General features: G+C 47.0%; 1 protein-coding gene across 2 annotated transcripts in view; it reads right to left on the reverse strand.

Annotated features, from left to right (window-relative positions):
* Positions 1-19925, reverse strand: part of LOC147666260 (galanin receptor 2b-like) — a 283090-nt gene that overhangs the window by 147790 nt on the left and 115375 nt on the right. Inside the window, exons 1-2 of one of the 2 annotated variants that reach the window (XM_086949184.1) lie at positions 17834-18252; positions 7783-8161 (exon numbers count right to left, since the gene is read on the reverse strand). In XM_086949184.1, the coding sequence (XP_086805310.1) occupies positions 7783-8129 (347 nt within the window). In that variant the 5' untranslated portion in view covers positions 8130-8161; positions 17834-18252. Of the gene's footprint in view, positions 1-7782; positions 8162-17833; positions 18253-19925 lie in introns of those variants that run through there. The other variant, XM_086949185.1, reaches the window with a different exon arrangement.

Consider the following 19925-nt stretch of genomic DNA (forward strand, 5'->3'; position numbering starts at 1 on the left):
AAGAGTGAAAGAGTGAAGACAAAGATTTAAGAAATTGCTCAAGCTTAAGAGGATCTGCAGGAGAACCTGATTTGACCCTACTACATAACATACGCATCTCATCATGGGAGATTGAAGGGAAGACAGAGTGTGGAGGTGGAGAGGGGTCTATGAACAGGACCTGATCTGATCGAGGTAGGGGGGACGGTCCTATAGATGTTATCCAGCTTCTTAATAAAGAAAATATACGTTTAGTGGGATTGCTGCTGCTTCTGATTTCGTCAGCAAAGTAGGCCACCCTTTCCTTCTGGATGGCCCTGTTATAGTTCTTGACAGCTGCTTGATAATGCCCATTCAGGGCCGAGTCATAATCCTGTCTACCTGCCCGTTCAAACCTTTTGCATGCTTTCCGGATAGTAGCAAGCTTACTATTATACCATGGGCTGGATTTACTTTTGCGACTCTTAGACCACTTCACAGGGATGAGTATATCAAGCGGCTGCCGAATCCAGTTAGATAGAGCTTTATCGGCTGCATCAGGGTGATCCGGAATGCTGAGGGTGTGCTTAGAGAGGAGAGCATGAAATTGATCTATGTCCAGTTTGTGCCAAGGACGTTTAAGTATCAACTTCTGGGCCACCCTCTGAAAGGGCTCTACCCCCGAGAGTATCACTGAAACCAGATAGTGATCGGACTAGCTCATCGGGATGGGGGTATTCACTGTGAGAGCAAGAAGATTAGAAAAAACTGGATCAAGCAAGTGGCCTGCAAGATGGGTACGGCCTGGAACAAGTTAAATCCGCTGAAGGGCAGCAAGACCTGCTAGAAAATTACCCATTTCAGAGTTATGTATATTATTGAGATGTAGGTTCAAGTCACCAATAATGCTGAAGTTGGCAGATCTCTGAGCCAGAGAACTTACTGCATCAGTCAGTGCCACCCTGAACTCTTTAGAGGACCCCAGCGGGCAGTAGACCAGTGGCCTGGACATTGTGTAACTGGCATTCAGGTTAATCCCAAAACGCGTGTACTCACAGTCAACCAAGACCTCTGTCACAAAGGTACAGGTGTAGCAAGATTGCGATACCAACTCTTCTCGTTTCTCTATTGAGAGTCACAATGCTGAAGCCACCAGACCTGGCTCAGCCACCATATCAACTGAGAGCCAGGTCTCCGTTAGAAAGAGAACGTCAGGTGACTCGTCCTGCAACAGATCATAAACCTCAGCATAATGCTTTGCTAAGGAACGGGGGATGAGGAGTTTATTGATGTGCTGGGGGTGGGGGGAGAAGAAAGAAGGAGAGGATGTAATCATCCATGAATTGAACCCACAACTACTACAACAGAATGGGCCTTCAAGCAAACTACATGGGGGATGATCGCATAGGCTGACCAGTTTCCTGATAGCTAGTAGGTCTCCATGAGAGTAGGTTTGCTTTTCGCCAAGCGGACCGGCAGCATGTCTGGCGACGTCCAGGCACGGACGGGAAGATGGGCTTGCCTTAGGCGTACCTTCGCCGCACCAGTGGCGTGTCCGCTGTCCCATTGAGATTAAGTGAAGGAAAGAGCGGCAAAACTAGACCTCCCCCTCCGCCCCCGGAAGTGTGTCACCAGCAGGGCAAGGCAGAAAGTAAAAGAAAATGCTCTCTACGCAAATGGCACACAGCCACGGTGGAACAGGGCCAAGTGCGAGAGCACACAAAGGTAAAAAATGCCCAATAGTGCGGAACGAGTTAAAAGTTAAAAGTGAGCTACAGTGTGCACACTATGAAATAAAAAGCTAGTTAAAAAAGTTGCACAGCATAATGTTGCAGTGCCATTCTGCTCTGATGCCTCTGTGCATCACCACACTGCAGAATGGAGCACAAAGACGCACTTGTGGTTATCATAACCATCCAGAGAGCTCCAAACTGCAGACTAGGTTGTCTATTACATAGCAACATATATATATCGCTTACTCACAGTGTGTGTTTCGCTAAAGTGCTTGTGTACATGGGTAGCGTGTTATATTTTATAGTGCATGGATGGAAGTGAGAACCTTGTCCCGCAAAATAAAAAAGTAGTCCCGAAACAATGTCTGCTGCGTATGTTTAAATGTAGTTAGGCGGTGCACTCGGGGAGGGCTAAACACTGGATGAGGCATGACATATGCATGCCCTTGACAAATGGAGAGGACGAAAAATGGAGCGACGACGGTGCCAGAAAATGGGAAGCCTATGGGTGGGCTGTAAGCCCACAATCTAGATACAGCATTTCTCAGCTCAAGACAGTGCATGCATGTTGTCTAGAGCCGAGACCTAAAAAGGAGGTCAGAGCAAATTTTCGACTATGGAGTGGTTGAATTCACTGCAGTAGTGCTATTTGAGTTGCTGGTGCGTCCAAATATTTGTTTGAATTAAATTACACATCCTGATTTTTGTCAGAAGGGGAGAGAGTCTCACTGTGTCTGGAACAAAGGCATTAGGGAACCACAAGCCCATTGAATTCACTTCAGCTCTGTGGTAACCTTGACCTTACAATGTGTGGAAGAAAATCTGTCACATGGGATGAGTATGACATAGCAAGTACCCTCCTACAATAGCTAGTCCGCAACAACGATTGGGCCGACAATCATGAATCTTGGTCCTGCTGGGCAATTAGACTATGGGCATTTAGACACCAACCCCCGATGGTGAGGGGCGCCACAATGTATCCACACCACAGGAGGCAAACCTCTGACACAAGGCGAGGTTCTAACAGTTAGCTTGCCTATGGAAGCGGCAATTTCTGAATAGCAAACAACTAAAAGTGTTTTACTTATTGAATTTAGATAATGTATCAGCTTGTTCATTACATTATGGTTTAAATGTCAGACACCATCACTTCATTTTTTTTCCCAATGATTTGGAACTTTTCCTATAACGTCTGCTTAGGTACCCGGAAACTGTGAAACAAACTAGTACTTGCAGTGGCATTTTTTTTTTAGATCAATCAGCTTCAAACCTAAATTAGATTGTACTTAAGGCTCTCAGTCCTAAATTAACAAACAGAACACTGAGCCAGTTCGCATTCTTGATCGGCTAAAGTCCAGTCTGGCGCCCATTCCACACATCCATGCATAATTTTCTTCTAGATTGCTTTTGCAGTTTTATATAGCACAAACTTGACACGCAGGTATTGGAACACTTTATATGAGCATCATTTACATTACAAATGGACACATTCATTTTTGGTAGGCATGGGGACATTAAGTGATTTCGCCAGAATCACAGGACATTGAGTTAATGCAGAGACTTGAATCTGGTTCTTCAGCTCAAACGTCAGCAGGTCTGCCCGCTACGCCACCTCCTCTACCCCAAAGCAATGGATTGCTTGGTGCAACTGTGCTAGAAATTTCTCCAGGCACCAACTCTCCCTGTCCTGCTTTGGTACGGGCACGCATTGATGAATAAGAAGTGGGTCAACAAAAGGAGAAATGTGCAAAGTCAGTAACCTGGGAAGGCAACCATGGGCTTAGATGCGAACATGGTAAATGTATCCCTAAATGTGACCCTACACTTCCCAACTGTCTTACTCCTGCAGGTTTTCACTGTTTCCTATCTTGTTCTCCCTCCTTTCACCCTTTTCTGCGCCTCGTAATTTATTTCTCTGGGTTAAGGCTGATGATGAAAAAAACAACCCCAGTCATATGGCTGACTTTCTTCTAACTCTAGTGACTTTTTAAAGAGGCTGGCCTGTTTGGAAACGTTGGGGGTGGTTTTATACTGAAAGCTTAACATATTCAAATTAATCTCGTCAGTTTTGTTTTAAAGGAATGGTGAATGTATGGGAGGCAGCTATCCATGACAAGTCTTCTTTGTTATTGTGTCTTTTGATGGATTCTTCGCCACCCCCACTGCCTCTAAACTCTCGTATGTGGCATTTGCACACTGATCAAAACAAGGGATATTTGAATACAATGCATGCAACTAAGCTGGCATGAAAGCAAAATCCTACCTACCCTTCTAGGTATATGTGTCCATAGAAGACCCCTCTTTCAAATAGTTTTTATAGCCTTTGACAGTATGAGCAACTAAGAATTCTTAGATGGCAAAGAAGACATTTTTGCATGACTGCCTGTGAGACATCAATATTATCCACTGTGCCATGTATGTTCCTGCATAACTTTCAGGAACCTTCAACTTAAAAAAAGTCGTAGAATAGACAATCTAATTCTAGAGTTACCTTAGTCAGTTTCTGTAATTGTTTGGGATAAAGGCCACTTTTCTTTACAAAAAGCTCAAATGTTGTCACCTCAGGACATGGTTGGAACTGAGACCACCGTCCCGAAAAATACAAAAGTAGTCCCAAACCAATGCCCGCTGTGTGTGTTTATATATAGTTGGGCGGTGAACTCCGGGAGGGCTAAACACCGGAAAAAGCAAGGCATGTGCATGTCCTTGACAAGTGGGAGGACAAAAAATGGAGCGACAATGGTGACAGGAAATGGGAATCCTATGGGCGGGCTATAAGCCCACGATCTAGATACAACATTTCTCGGTTAGAGACAGCGCATGTGCGCCGTCTAGTGCCGAGACCTAAAAATGAGATGACATAGAGAAAGACAAATACAGCAGTAGTAGGAAACAAGTGAGAGATAGAGGGAGAGATGGGTGTGTTTGTGAGAGAGGGAGATAAAGAATTAGGAGTGAGAGACTAGGAGGAAACCAAACATAAAGGGACACGGAGGTGAAATGGAGACATATGAAAGAAAGGGGTAATCAGCTGCAAGAGATACTATGATAGAGACAGGTTAATAATAGGCAGCTGAGAAGAGGTCAATGGGAGATAGATGTGAGATCGGAAACCTTCGCTCCTGCTTGCACACATTCCCCGCATATGCAAAGCTGGAGCCGGCAGTCAAGCATTCACATACTTTACTGTTAAAGCTTGGAATGACCTCCTCCTACAAATCACAGCCTCCATCTCTGTTCTTGAGTTCCACAAGAAACTGAAGACATGGCTCTTTACCTAGACCCCAGACACGGCCAGCACAGCTCCCTTTTATTAGCGTCCCGGGTGAGCTGTACACTCCTCACATGCACATAAAATAACAGAGATGACAGAGACCAGTAATAAAGAAAGAGCTGAGAGAGAAAAGGTGCTACAGAGACAGGCTTGTGAGAAACATACAAATGAGAGAGCCAAGCAGGTTGGTGAGAGAGGCTATACACAGATAGCTGAGAAGGGCACAGCTGAGCGAGAAAGAGACAGCTGAGAGAAAGACGTGATAACGAAACAGTTGAGAAGCAGACACCTTATAGAGAGAAAGAACAGATAGAGAGTGATAAAGAGGTGGCTGGTGAGAAAGATGCAAGAAAGATAGAAAAAAAGGACTGAAGCTGGATCCTGGAAATGTGAGCTAGAAGTGATAAAAAAGACGTGCCCACTGAGAAAGAGGCAGTTGAGTTAAAAAGAGGGAGACAGGTGACACAGAGGCAAGTGGTATGAAAAAATGGAGGGGAAATAAACCTGATGGAAGAAACAGACTGGTGAGAAGGGAAAAAAATCAGGTACTTAAAATGAGACAGGAATGGGGCGAGATTAGAAACAAACTAAGATAGGCAAACAAGAAAGATGTGCAGGACAGAGCTCGTTGGTTAGGTCAGTTGAGGCGGAGGCTGAGGACAAGCAGTGTGGGTTGGGGGGGGCTGGAGTCCGCCAGAGCCAGCACAAGTTTTTGGTTTTGGGGGCGACGGCCTCCCCTCTTTTATCTGCTGCAACGCTACCCCCCCCCCCCCCTCACCCCCCCCCCCCCCCCCCCCCCCGCCACCGCTCTTACCTGCGGCTGCCGCAGGAATCGCCAGCACCTCGGTGTGCTGGGTAAAGTGTCATCTTAAGGTTTTGGTGGACTCTTGCAATAAAATTTCAAGAAGCCCCTGTTTGGAATATCTTGTAATATTATTTCCCCCATATTTTGCTCATTCAAGCCGTATGTTGCTTAACAATATTGAATTATGTGTTGAAGGTTAAGATACGAAAATACACATAAGTGAGATAGAAAGTACACTTTCCCAGAGGGCCCTTGGAAGGTGGGGGCCATCGACAATTGCCCACCTTGCCCAGGCTTTAATAAGTCTCTGGCTGGGGGAACCCTTTGTGTATTTAGCAGGGGTGGTAATTAAGATTTTATTAGGCCACTGCCTCAACTAGCATCTGTATGTGCGTATCCTTTTTTATAGTGTGCTTTCTGAGCCTGGGAACATTTGGCCCTATTAATATAGGATATACTTGCAGTAGTTTCGCCGGGGTGGGCATCACATGGAAATAAAAAAAACAACCACAAAAATAAAATTCATGAGGTGGCCATGTTCTAATGCAGCCTGCATGGAAAAGGGCAGAGTGCGCATGACTGGTTTGGGCAGCCCGAGAGGGCCGAGCAAATAGTCTTTGCATCCTTCGGAGTAGGTAAACCACTCCTCGCCTACCCTGCTCAAAGAGCAGAGCAGCCCCGCCCACCTGCAATGCGCAAAGAAAACATAAAATGGTAATAACTTTTAGTTATTACCATTTTATGTTTTGGCTTTCTCACACTGTGAGAATGAAGTGGGGCGACGCTCCTCCGCCCTAGTGGAGGAGCCGCCCCTGTGTACTTGTTTCTAAAGGGGTTGAGAAAAAAGGAGAGTGGGGGAGAGGAGGAACAGGTAGAGCTGTGGTTAAAATTGCTGCCATACATTCTGCAAAAATAACCGGGATTACGCTTCGTCCACCCTCATTAAACACACTTTTTTCTAATCAGAGAACCAGACCGGAGCGGATCAAATACCCCACAACAAGGACTACAGTGGTGTTTCTTGCTCAAAGATGCCCAATCCCAGGAGGAGTGGTGCCTGGTCTGAGTTGGTCAGCAGGTTAGAGGCAAATCCAGTGGGAGGGGGATCTCGGCCTTCGTTTCTCAGTAGTGTTGATTAACAGGCCTTCTTTTCACTTTTTGAGTAGAAGGCTCTGAGGATGCCTGTGGCCAGATGAGTGGCAGCAACGGGCGGAATAAAGACAAGCAAAGGGAATTGAAAACAATAAGGGGTGGTAATTGGGAGCAGCAAAGAATTCTGGCAGAAATTCTTGTTCAACAGCTACACATGATTTTTACTGGCTACAGGACAGCAATATGCTTTTCTAGGCATTACGTTGTATCCGTCCCTCAGAAAACAAGGCAAATTCTAGTAGTTTAAATAAAATATCAAATGAATGCACTAAAGAGTAACACCAAGCTCCAAGATGCTTCTGGAGCCACCTGGAAGGTTCATCCTGATAGTCCAAGATATGTCTGAAAATTAATTTGCCAGCTAAGCAGATTTAGCAGAAAATATTTTCAATTAGTAAGCTGGAATGTATGGCACAATTCCTAACTGTCTCTGTATCAACAGATACTACTTGACTTTTCATCCAACAGCAGACTGCATTCTGGGGCTTGTAATTGTATTTCTAACATTTTGTGGGCTGTACGTGATAGATGGAAATACTGAAACGAAAGCGTATCAATCCCTGAGAATTACTCTGCAGCAATCTATTTCCTAATCTGGTAGCTTGTCTGTAAAATGAGAACCACTATCATTCCATTCCATTATTTTTTAGTTTGTGCTATTACAGACTCAGACCAGTCATATGCTAATCAGTCTTGGCTCCATCACAAAAGCAGAAGCGCGGCTCAAACCACTAGCCCACTGCTCTACTACATGGCAACACAAGCAGCCTAAGACATGTTTCAGCTTTGTTGGCCATCTTCAGGTGAGGTGTAGCTCAAGTGCCAAAAAGCTAATTTCCAACAACTATGATAGCGCTCACCTGTCCACAGACACGGCAGCCAGAGTGAAGCTACTGGCATACATTGTGAGGTAGATGAAGAAGTGCACAGCCTTGCAGAGGAAGGCACCGAAGAGCCAGCCATCAAGTGTGTAGATGGTGGCTTGGAAGGGCACGCAGCAAATGATGAAGCACAGGTCGGCCACGCCCAGGTTCAGGATGAAGAGGTTGGTGGTGTTGTACTTCATCTGGCCATTGCGCAACAGTACGGCTAGCACTAGCCCATTTCCCACTGTGCCAAGCAGGAAGATGAGTGAGAAGACGACTGGCACAATGATGCCACCGGGCTGCACATCGTGAGGCTGAGTGGTGTTCCATCCGCCTCCCATCTCGCCATCAGATGGGTGGAGTCTTCCTAGGCCTGTGAAGAAGGAGAGCGATGAGTAAAATACAGTGCTACCCCCACCGCTGCATTCACAGCGAGAAACCTATTGTATGACCCCTAGCACAACACAGAAGTTGACCAAATCCTTTCATTAACCACACTTTGAACCTCTGGTATGGGCAGCCTCTGCCAGTTAATGAACCCCACTCCTACCCCTAAGGTGAGACTGTGTCTGTTATTAACCCCAAACTAACCTTATGCTGATCAGCAAGGAGCGGACATCTCTAGTCTCCATCTCATTAACACCATACTGAACCCCATAGAATATTGCTTTCTGCACTTTAATTAACTTCACAATTACCTCAGAAAGAAAGATGCTTCTGGCTGTTCTTGAACCCTATTCTAAACAATGAACATAAGCATAAGCACAAAAGAAAAGAACATGGTTAAAAACAGACACTAAACACAGATAGCGGATGCATGAAAACACACAAACCACACATAAAACAGGGAAAAAAAACAAAGAACTTGGTGCACACCGAGATTCGAAACAAAATGCTCCCCGAACACCAACAACAAAGACTATGAAAAGCAGAATCACCTCTGTGGGACAGAAATGTTCCACAGATGACACTGGAGAGCGGTATTTCTCTGCAGGTTCTTGATTTTCTCCTCATTGAACATTACTATTGCAAACATTCACAGAGAGCAATCAAAACCTACGGAGAGCTGCCGCAGCTGAACAGGTTTTGAATGGGTCGTGACCGCCAATACCGGTCCATACCTCTGCCAGACTTCTCTATAGGGCATTCCCTACAAAACTCTAGCTTATGCTTGAAGAGGGAATCCCCCCTCCCACACGTATGGCACCTTAGCACGTGCAACACATTTTAAACCACAATTCAAAAAAATGGTTCAGCACACCATATAATGTACAATGACAATATCAATGAGGTCAGAAATATCAATAAGCCATGATGTATTCTTTTCTTGCTTTATTTCAAATCTTCACAAACAAGTAGCCAACGCGTTTCGTCCGAAGGACTTCTTCAGGGCGAAATGATAAGATACTGTTTTGTATTCTGGACTTTAACAGTAAAAAGCAATCTCCAGCTACTGTGATGGCACCAGTCTCCAGAAACTTGGATGGCAAATCCTAGTTTTCCGAGACGACGCCCGAGGAGACCGCAAGAAACTGAAATTTAGCGAAGGTGAATATTGACATCACTTTTCGTGGATGTGTATTTTGACATCCTTCCTTTTCGCTGGAATACATTCATCCCACAAAACTTGATCAATCTATCACATAACAAAAGGATATTTGCCATCCAAGTTTCTGGAGACTGGTGCCATCACAGTAGCTGGAGATTGCTTTTTACTGTTAAAGTCCAGAATACAAAACAGTATCTTATCATTTCGCCCTGAAGAAGTCCTTCGGACGAAACGCGTTGGCTACTTGTTTGTGAAGATTTGAAATAAAGCAAGAAAAGAATACATCATGGCTTATTGATATTTTTGACCTCATTGATATTGTCATTGTACATTATATGGTGTGCTGAACCATTTTTTTGAATTGTACACAGTGCCTTTGGCATTGACTCTGGAGGCCTAGGGGTATATGGCCTCAGGTTCTTGGCACCCACAGATACAACCAGACCAAGATTCATTAGATTGAGTGCAGTCAAGTGTCTCACCCTGTACCCCTGCTCTAGCATCACACATTTTAAACCACACACTCACTATTAGTGTAGTATCCACCATCACAGATTTTTGGGGGGTCCTGAGGAAAGCCAGTTAAAGAAAAGGCCTGGCTGAAACCTGTAGACCTACCACCGGATGTAGGAGTTCATAATCACCACTCCACCTACATCCATTTCCTTGATTTTAATGCTACCAGAGGCCCAAATATTAAAGATAGCCCCTCGTGGGCACTGGGACCGCTGGATAGTTTTTAACCTGTTCACATATCACTCCACCACCACTGCACTCTCAGTAACGTACTAGCTCCGCTGTAACACAGGCGTTGAAGCACATTCGATGTCACTGGGTGGGCCCGATGATGAAGCATGCCACCAACTAGGTTGGTGGGAGAGGGCTTCATGAAGGAACACATTCTGTTCCCCTATACATACAGTTTTGAGTCAATCAATCAATCAATCAGTGACACTTATAAAGCGCGCTACATACCCGTAGGGTCTCAAGGCGCTGGGGGGGGGGGGAGGGGTGCCGCTACTGCTCGAACAGCCAGGTCTTCAACTTCTTCCTGAAGGAGAGGTGGTCTTGGGTCAGGCGCAGGTCGGTCGGGAGGGAGTTCCAGGTCTTGGCGGCCAAGTAGGAGAAGGACCTTCCTCCTGTAGTCGCTCTTCGGATGCGGGGGACGGCGGCGAGGGCGTGGTTGGCTGATCGGAGGTGGCGTTTGGGAGCGTAGAAGTTGACTCGGCTGTTGAGGTAGCTCGGGCCTTGGTCGTGTAGGGCTTTGTGTGCGTGGGTGAGGAGGCGGAAGGTGATTCTTTTGTTGACGGGGAGCCAGTGAAGGTCTCTCAGATGTCCGGAGATGTGGCTGGTTCGTGGGATGTCGAGGATGAGTCTGGCTGAGGCGTTCTGGATCCGCTGGAGTCTCTTCTGGAGCTTGGCGGTGGTACCGGCGTAGAGGGCGTTGCCGTAGTCCAGTCGGCTGGTGGCGAGGGCCTGGGTGACGGTCTTCCTGGTCTCGGTGGGGATCCACCAGAAGATCTTCCGTAGCATGCGTAGGATGTTGAAGCACGCCGAGGAGACGTTGTTGACTTGCCTGGTCATGGAGAGGGAGGAGTCCAGGATGAAGCCTAGGTTGCGTGCATGGTCTGTCGGTTTGGGTGCGGTGCCCAGGGCGGGAGGCCACCAGGAGTCGTCCCAGGCGGAGGGTGAGGAGCCCAGGATGAGGACCTCCGTCTTGTCAGAGTTCAGTTTCAGGCGGCTGGTCGTCATCCACTCGGCTACCTCTTTCATCCCTTCGTGCAGGTTGGCTCTGGCGGCGGCGGGGTCGTTGGTCAGGGAGAGGTCCTGTACTAAACCTGGTTAGACCAGTCCATTTTTGATTACATATAAATACTTTGGGGATTCGGATTGGCTACCCAGTCCTCTCTCTCTCTCCTTAATAATCGATAACAGGCATAACAGCACACATACAAACTCATAAAAAAGACATGTACAGGAATATACAACACACACAGAGAACTAACCAAGTGCACACAGAACCTCAAAATACACCACGTACTGAAATAGCCATCAAACATAACCGAAGCAGATTAGACACAGACAAATACACACACTGAATATGCATGGAGATGTACACGATTAAGCAGACATAGAAGCTGTAAATAAACTACTAATGGTTACAGACACTGAAGAAAAACAATATTCACTGAACACGCACAGAAACACAGAGAATACGCAAAGAAGAACTGACTATGCTCAGAAGCTCACAACAAGCGTTCATACCAACACAAATTAACACAAAAAAGAGAAACAGATTTATAACAGACGCACAATCATAATTGTTGGACCTGGCCTCGTGGCGTGGTTCCCCCCCGATCCTCAGCGCCCCATTAGCTCAGCCACGCACCCATAAATCCCTGGTCGTCCAATCCATGTCCGCCCAAACGCTGACGACCAGCCCCGGCATACCCACGTACCCTTCCCCGGCCTGCGCGCCAGACCCTGCATGGCCCCATAGGCCCACCAGCAGCCATTTTCCCTTCCCGAGATCCCTTCTCCCTGGGCCTAGCATGACACCCAGCCCCAACGACACTCAGGCTCCAGACACGCCAGCCCCCGCTGGGAGGGTGAGGGCTCCCCGAGTGAGATAAGACAGGGAGTTTCGATGACACCTCCGGCCTCCCCTGAGAGACTGGTTTCTGTCACACCTCTGGCCATCCCCTGGGAGCCGGTTTCGCTCGCACCTCTGGCCTCCCCGAGTGCTGGCTCCAAACCCTGCTGGACGTCTGGGAATTCCCGGGCGCATCCTCAAAGAGATCAAAGGGCCAACCGCCGGACCTCACCAACGACCAGCCCCCAAGGCCTAAGACCTCTGCCTGCGAGGGTCCGGACATCAAAGGGCCACTAGACTATATCAAGGCTCGCCCAAGAACTAGCAGGCAGTTGTATCCTGGACAAGAAAGCCCTGCTGATCTGATTGCGGCTGACCCTTGGGGAAACCTGAACTTTGGAACTCTTCGAGCCCTGCTCACGCTGTTGCTGCTCTTCATCGCATCTACGGAACTGGAACATCAGAGCCCTGCTGACCTCATCGCGGCTCGATCTTGAACCTTAAAGATCTTCATCGAACTTCCCGAGCCCTGCTGACGTGGTCGCGGCTCCTCAAGAACTATCTACGGAACCGAGCCCCGCTGACTTTGTCGCGGCTCGAGGAGTACTCTGGTCTGGCTAGACCATTGACGCTACCAAACACGAACAGAGTAACCCGAAGTGAGTAGGACAACGAGTACGACCATCATCTCCCGTGTCCCCCCGGCTCGAGGATTGAGAGCTGAGCGCAGGGTACGCATCGTACTGGCCCAACAACTAAGACTGTCCCGCTTCCCTGTTACCCGAATCTCTGAGACTTTACGATCCCTCGATCACCTGTAAATAAGAGTACTGATTCCTTTTTCCTGTTCATAAAGAACGTGTTACTGAAAACCTACAGTGCGGTGTCCGTTCGTAAGTGTGGTGTGGTCTCAGTGTGTACGATTCATTACTCGAAGTCCTCCCAGGTGGGGACCTCTCGTCAAGGCTCGGCATTATTGGCAGGAGAGGTGGGTCACGGAGCAGTCGGGTAGACATAACCTGACCTCTGGGGCTGCCCCTTCTAACAATAATGAACATGTACACAGATACACAAAAGGACTAAAAGCACACACAGAAGTTAAAAAAAATTACAAATTACAGATTCACACACTAAACATGCACCTAATGATAGGGAAGACAAACACAGAGATTAAGTATACATGGTAGCTCACAATAATTGATAACAGAAAAAGACACAGAATAAAGGCACATAAATACACCACACACATATAGGACTAACAAATCATATACAGAAGCACACACTGACCAAAAACAGATTAACAACGGACACAGGAACGCACGCTGAAGCTCATAATAAACCACTCAGAGTAACACGCAGAATGAAACAGAAAAAGATTAACATGAAAAAAACAGAAACACACAATAAACTTACCCAGGAATGCAACGCAGGCACAAGGATTAACTGAGCTAAGACAGAAGCTCACAACAAACCACTCGCACAAACACAGTCACCCCACACACAAGTACCAAATGAAAATACATAAAAAGGTAATAAAATGCTCACAGCCCCCTGACGTCACACACAATGACCATTCAAATATACAAACTAACCACACAAGATCAACAACTAAACACACACACAAAACCATAAAATGTTCATATAATTCACATTGACCAGGTCAAAACACATATGCTGAGCACCTGCGAAATACACAATGGCAGCACACAAAAACGCTTATTTTCAACACAAAAATTGACAATACCCAAAAAGACAGTTACTACACACCTAAGAACCACATTACTTCACCCGCCATCTAAGGAAAAGTAAATAATTATTTGCATTTCAAGTCATCAAAGACCCAAATCATTCTTTGAGACATAGTCAAGATCATGTCCCAAGCCCTTATAGACAATTGTCTTAATCCAATATTGAGCAAACCACTGTTTTAATTTATTGGAAAAATATTCAGGGAAGCAAAAAAAAAGTTTACGAGCCGCAGACTGCCCTGTCAAATACTGGGGCTACTAAATACCAAGGCGCTCTGTCCTTGATTCTGCATCATGCGTCTGTCTACCACCACCCGGGTCGTCCTGTCTCTTTACCTCACTCTTAGAGGTTCTTTTTTAGGTGGGGCTTCACAGTGCCGGTGTCTGTTTGACCTATTCTTTAAAATATGCACAGAATGGCCGATGGCGCCACCTGGAGAGAGACTTCTTTCTCACTTCATGTTGTTGGCGGTTTTGTGTATCCTGACACTTTCTCTAAAGTGCTTGTACTGGAAAGCGGCAGGGACCATTTTACATGTGAAAAGTACTTCCAAACATCACAGTGTTTGTCACATACAGTTCTTTATCTGCTATATGCATTTTATCGAGAAAACATCCCTTTTCCACTTTTATTGCCAGAAATGGCAAAGCCGATACCCCTGAATTGTATGTGCTCATCAGCATTCACACATACAACACGAGAAAAAAGCACGTGTGCATGTCTTCATTTGCTTAGGTTACTACGTTAAAACCAGACCTATTGGTTTTGATAATGCTTGTTCATCCCAGCTTTCTCCCGTTAACACTTTTTTCCTACCGGTCTTGCTCCTCATTTCTTTCTCATGTTCCTAATCAAAATCTGAGGACAAAAATAATTCTAGATCCCCAAAAATGAAGGCCGACAATCATCAGCACAGAGTAATGCCATTTTTTCCTCACTGCAGGGATTTTCGACCTGTGCTTTTGTGCTGCGGATCGAAATCACTTGCAGCTCCACATGAGTCAGCCGAGCACATAAAGGATACCTCTTAGATTGGGCCTTGCCACCATGGTGCTGTGCCCATTCCCCCTGCAGGCGCAGCAGTGAGATTGGTAGCTTGAAGTGAGCCATTGGTATGGAGTCTTGCTGTCGAATCACTGGTTCCTCGGCAGCTATCCGATCGCTGTGTAAATGTAGGGCATGCAGCCGGGTAGGCAAATACCCCTGCATCAAGATACAACAAAACTCCCAATGGCTGTCCTCCCATCTAGCAAAACCTTCCCCGGTCCCTGGAACACGGTGCTTGAAAGCAGGCAGTCGTTCTGCAGCCCTGGGCCCCTGACACTGAAAGCATACCTGCCAACTTGAAGAGCAATGTCACAGTGTGAGGAGGGGGGGGGGGGGGGGCAGCAAGTACCTCGTTTGAACCCCACCCGCCCCAAAACACCCCCTCCCTAAAAAAAAGCTTGCTGAGGCGGGTGCCGACGTCCAGGGGTATTTTCACACTCCTTAATGGACGCTGGAAAAAAAAGAAAGAAAACCACCATTTACTGTGGTTTTCAACTCGTTTTCCCTGACAAAGTGTGATATCGGCTCATGACTGGTGAGCGTGTGATGGCAGCCGCTATCGTGTGTCACACTGTGGCACCGTGTGAGTTGTCAAGTATGTGAACACACCTCCTGCCTAGGACGTCTCCAGTAAAGCCGAGCATCGTTCCTGCAGAACACAAGCCGAAACTCGAATCGCTCATGTTCACGCAGTATCTCCATCACACACAGGCACAAACTGACCACCGCCCAAACACCTGACTGAAAATAAAAACAAGCACAACACAAACTGACCACACACCAAAAGACCCCAATGAAGCTAAATGTGGGGCAGACAGCATGATCTGAATTGTGACAGTCACTGGGGGCAGCCTCGAAGCTCCGTCCATCCCTGAGCAGGACCTCAAGGGAACTGGGCGCCTTTGGGTTGAAAGTGATTAAATACCCTGATGTCAGTCCTGCACACGTGCACACAATGAATCACAGAATAGACCAAGTCACAGAGAAACAGGGCAATGACTCCTCACAGACACACTAGCCACACAAAGAAAAGTAAACCAACTCCACATCTACAAACATCTACCCCTGGACAAACTGAACACTGCCCGACCACCTCTTGAAATACACATTAACAATACACACAAACCGACCCCCAGGCAGAAACTCACAAAGACACACAGGCCGAATTACACACACACACACATAGACAAAACACAAACACATTCTCATTACCAAGAACAACACACTGCAACACACACTTCCCTCATCTCCACACACAGAAGCGCAACATGCTCTTACACTAGCACACAAAGAAATACAGGCTGCCAGACTCCCTCTCTTATACATACAAAGAAACACAAAATTATCATAAACCACTATAATGCAGAAACAGGTATTGACGACTCACAGTGGCCACATAGATAGCTCCTATTAACCACTGAAAAACACAAAACATAATTGATCAACCGACTCCCACACAAACAAATTGACCACAGAAAATGACTGATTGAACATAGGGGCGTACACATATGCGCTAATAGACGTACACATATGCTCACAGGCAGACACTGCCCTCACTGCTAACCACACCAACCACCTGCAGATACATGCATACACATGCAAAAAATATATATTGATCTCACACAGAAATATGTGCTGACTGCACCAAACAAGCATTGAGAAGCCAATATGTCTCTGTTGGCTGCTAACCTTTGACTTTGCCAATGATTATTTGGGTCGTGAAGTTTTTTTGTATGAAGACTTGCCTCACAAATATCCTGGTAGCAGTGTTGGGGGAACATCTGGCGTCACGCAAAAGTAAAACAACAATTGTCTACATCCGAAATATACACTTTTTTTTAATATGTACACAATCACTGCACTGGTACGTCCTGGGATGAAGGAGAGTATTTATGCGGATATCCGGTTTGGGCACGAGCAGAATGCTCTCACTCACAGTCAGTTAAACACATTGTTGAAGTAGAATGACTCAGTGTCCCTTGCTGTATTGGGCAGAGCAAAATATTTATAACATTATAACTGACCAATGGATGAAGAGGGCTGCCTGAAAGCCCCTGCAAGTGTGAATATTATTTGCATATTTTTATTAAAAACAAAGGTCTTAGCTAACTCCAGTCCTAAAAATATGGGTTAAAGTGAGAAGCACACACAAAACACACTCTAAAAACAAGCAAAGCAACAATGCGCACTCACCACACAGCAAAGCACACACTGACAACACACAAAGCCTGTGGTGACTATGCACAGAAACACATTCTGGAGACAAACAGAAACATTCTTCTCTCTCTTGTTTCTCACCACGCCCTTGCAGCATTGTAAACTCTGTACTGCTTCCCTGTAAGAAGACCTTCAATAAATCCCAGACTGAAAAAAGAAAAGGTGTAACCACATTTACTTTAAATTATTCAGTATCTGTAGTTCGAATGTGTTCGACAAAGCCTGAAGGGCCAAGTGTTCATCGTGTTCCAATACTGAGCTTCCAGACCTCTAGAATCTATTATTATCATAAGAAGATCGAACAGGTTCCAACTGTCTGTTCGCATTCGAAGGGGCTCTTGCTCTAGACTACTGGAAGACAAAAAAGTATCGATCCTTGAACATGAATTAAACCTGGGAGGAAATCTGTACATCCAGGTTCATCCGGGTTGAGATTGGGCCAGCTGTCTACTATGTCTAGTTTATGTGACAGCCGATTCCCTGCTTCCGACAATTTTGCTGGCTGGCTGCCTTCTGAACTGCAAAATACAATTATCAGGATTAGGTGGGCCCCGGTGCTACTACACCTGCTGCACCAAGGGAAGCTACGCCCAGACACTTAAACACTGATCCCACATACACACAAAGTAACATGCTGTACAGTTATGCATACGCTACACACCGACAGTCCATACATATACATATGCTACATATATCACACCATGAAAATTAATGCACAAATCTCATATACATATACACACTACGTACATGTAAAATACACACTGGCACACAACGTATACAGCCTTCGCACATAAGCTCACATGAAAGCACTATGCAAATCCAGAAACACATACCGACGCACACACATTATCTTGGAATGCGCCAGAACCTAAGGTTGCCCTGGTTCCTACCTGGTCGGGAACCAGATCTTCAGGTGTTTTGGGGACACGGGAAGGGGAGCAGCGACATCGTCCATCTGAGGGACACTACGAGACGAGGCGCCAAGGGGCAAGGCACTGGGCCATGAGGCACCTGTGGGTGAAGGCGAGAACTTGAGCTGCGCGAGCCGTGCGTCCCAGGAGGCTCGAGGCGGGAGCAGCGCCCAACAGCAGGTGCAGCACTCAGGAGCTCCGGGGACCAGGGGGCACGCGCGCTCCGTCACGCGGGGGAGCTCCCCGCCTCGTTCGCAGCGCGAGGTGTTGCACGCGCTCCGGTTCAGCGCTCCGCTGCTCTCGAGCTAGGTCCGCGCGCCAGGCGTTTCCGTACATGCCTTCAGGCGAATGCCCCATCCCTTCTCGTCTCCCGCTCGGAGCGCGCGAGACCTCCGTCTCCGAACCTCCATCGCTAATTGGGCAGACACTCTGCGTTACTGATATACATGCCCCTGGTCTTCCTCTCTCATTCCTTTCTAGCCCTCCCTCTTTCCAGGTCTCCCGCCCTCCCTCCTTGCGATAATTCTCACCCCCCGCCCCCACACTGCGCGGAGTTTATCACATCTGCAGCCCCTGGCTCGCTCACACATGACACCCCAGTAATCCTCATTAGAGCCCCGGAGGGAGCGAAACACACCCGGGCGGGAAAACTAACAGTGCAGCGGACTGTGGAGGAGGAATGCGGGGTATCCCAAGGGACTTCGGGGTACAGTGTCATCACTATACGGGATGCCTGTTCTTGCGTCTCACTGCACAGGATACAGAGCGACTCGAGGCAGGTCTCTACCTTTGCGTCTCACTGCGCAGTATACAGAGCATCTCACCGGAATGTCCATCATTGAGTCTCACTGCATGGGATGCAGAGCCTTTCAAAGCATGTCTATCCCTGAGTCTCACTGCACGGAGTGGACAGAATCACTGCATCACTACGCGGGATACAAAAACGTCTGCTCTTGCGTCTCACTGCACGGGATACAGAGGATTTCAAGGCAGGGGTACCTTTGTGTCTCACTGCGCTGGATACAGAGCCTCTCGGGGCATGTCCATCCTCGAGTCTCACTGCACGGACCACACAGCCTCAGAACATCACTGCTCACGCGATACAAAGCGTCTGTTCTTGCGCCTCACTGCATTCACTTGTCGGGATGCACGCATCTCTATCCTTGCATCTCATTGACCACTGCACGGAACACAGAGCCTCTCCAGCTCTTTGCATCACTGCATAAAATAAAGAGCAGCTCCAGGCATTTGTATTCTCTCAAACTCTCACTGTATCACTGCACGGGATAAAGAGTATTTCAGTTCTCTCACTGTATGGCTGAAAAGAATACAAATAATAAAGGGAAACCTCCACCCCACCTCAAGGCATTGCTGCACGAGATATGGGCATCTCCGGGCATTTCTATCCCCCATCAGAACGTATCACTGCACAGGTTGCAGAATACCCCAGGGTGGTTTTAGTTCATCTCATCTCACTCTATCCCTGCACAAAATAAAGAGCTACACAGGCATTTCAATCTTTGCATCTCACTGTATCAATGTACAGGTACATAACAGTCCAGGGCATTTCCTATCTATTTCGCGGTTCAGGATAAAGAAGTTCCACAGGCATTTCCATTCTCTCACTGAATCACTGCAAGTGACAAATTGATTCTCGAGGTATTTCTATTCTTATGTCTTACTATTTCACTGCACGGTATAAAGAGTCTATCTGGACATTAATAACCAACCTCACAGCATCAACGCATGGAATAATGAGCTTTTCCAGGCACTATTTTTCATTCTCACTGTATCATTATACGCAGAGGCGCAACTAGAGCCAAATTTCGAGGGGGGGGGGGGGGGGGGGGGGGGGCTAAGAAAAAATTTCAGGGGGGGCTGAATCTTTAAGCAGTAGGTAGAGTGGGGCTACAGGGGCCCTTAGAAGGGGCGAAACAACAACAATGCCTAATTAACATGAAAATGGTCTTGCAAAGACCTGTGAAGTGCTCGGGTGCGGCTGTGTGTGTGCCCGGGAGCTGTCTGAGCCCGGGCTGACACACACGACGGGGGGGTGGCTGAAGCCCCTTGA

This window comes from Lissotriton vulgaris, unplaced genomic scaffold, assembly GCF_964263255.1.
Source record: "Lissotriton vulgaris unplaced genomic scaffold, aLisVul1.2 SCAFFOLD_2407, whole genome shotgun sequence".
NCBI lineage: Eukaryota > Metazoa > Chordata > Amphibia > Caudata > Salamandridae > Lissotriton > Lissotriton vulgaris.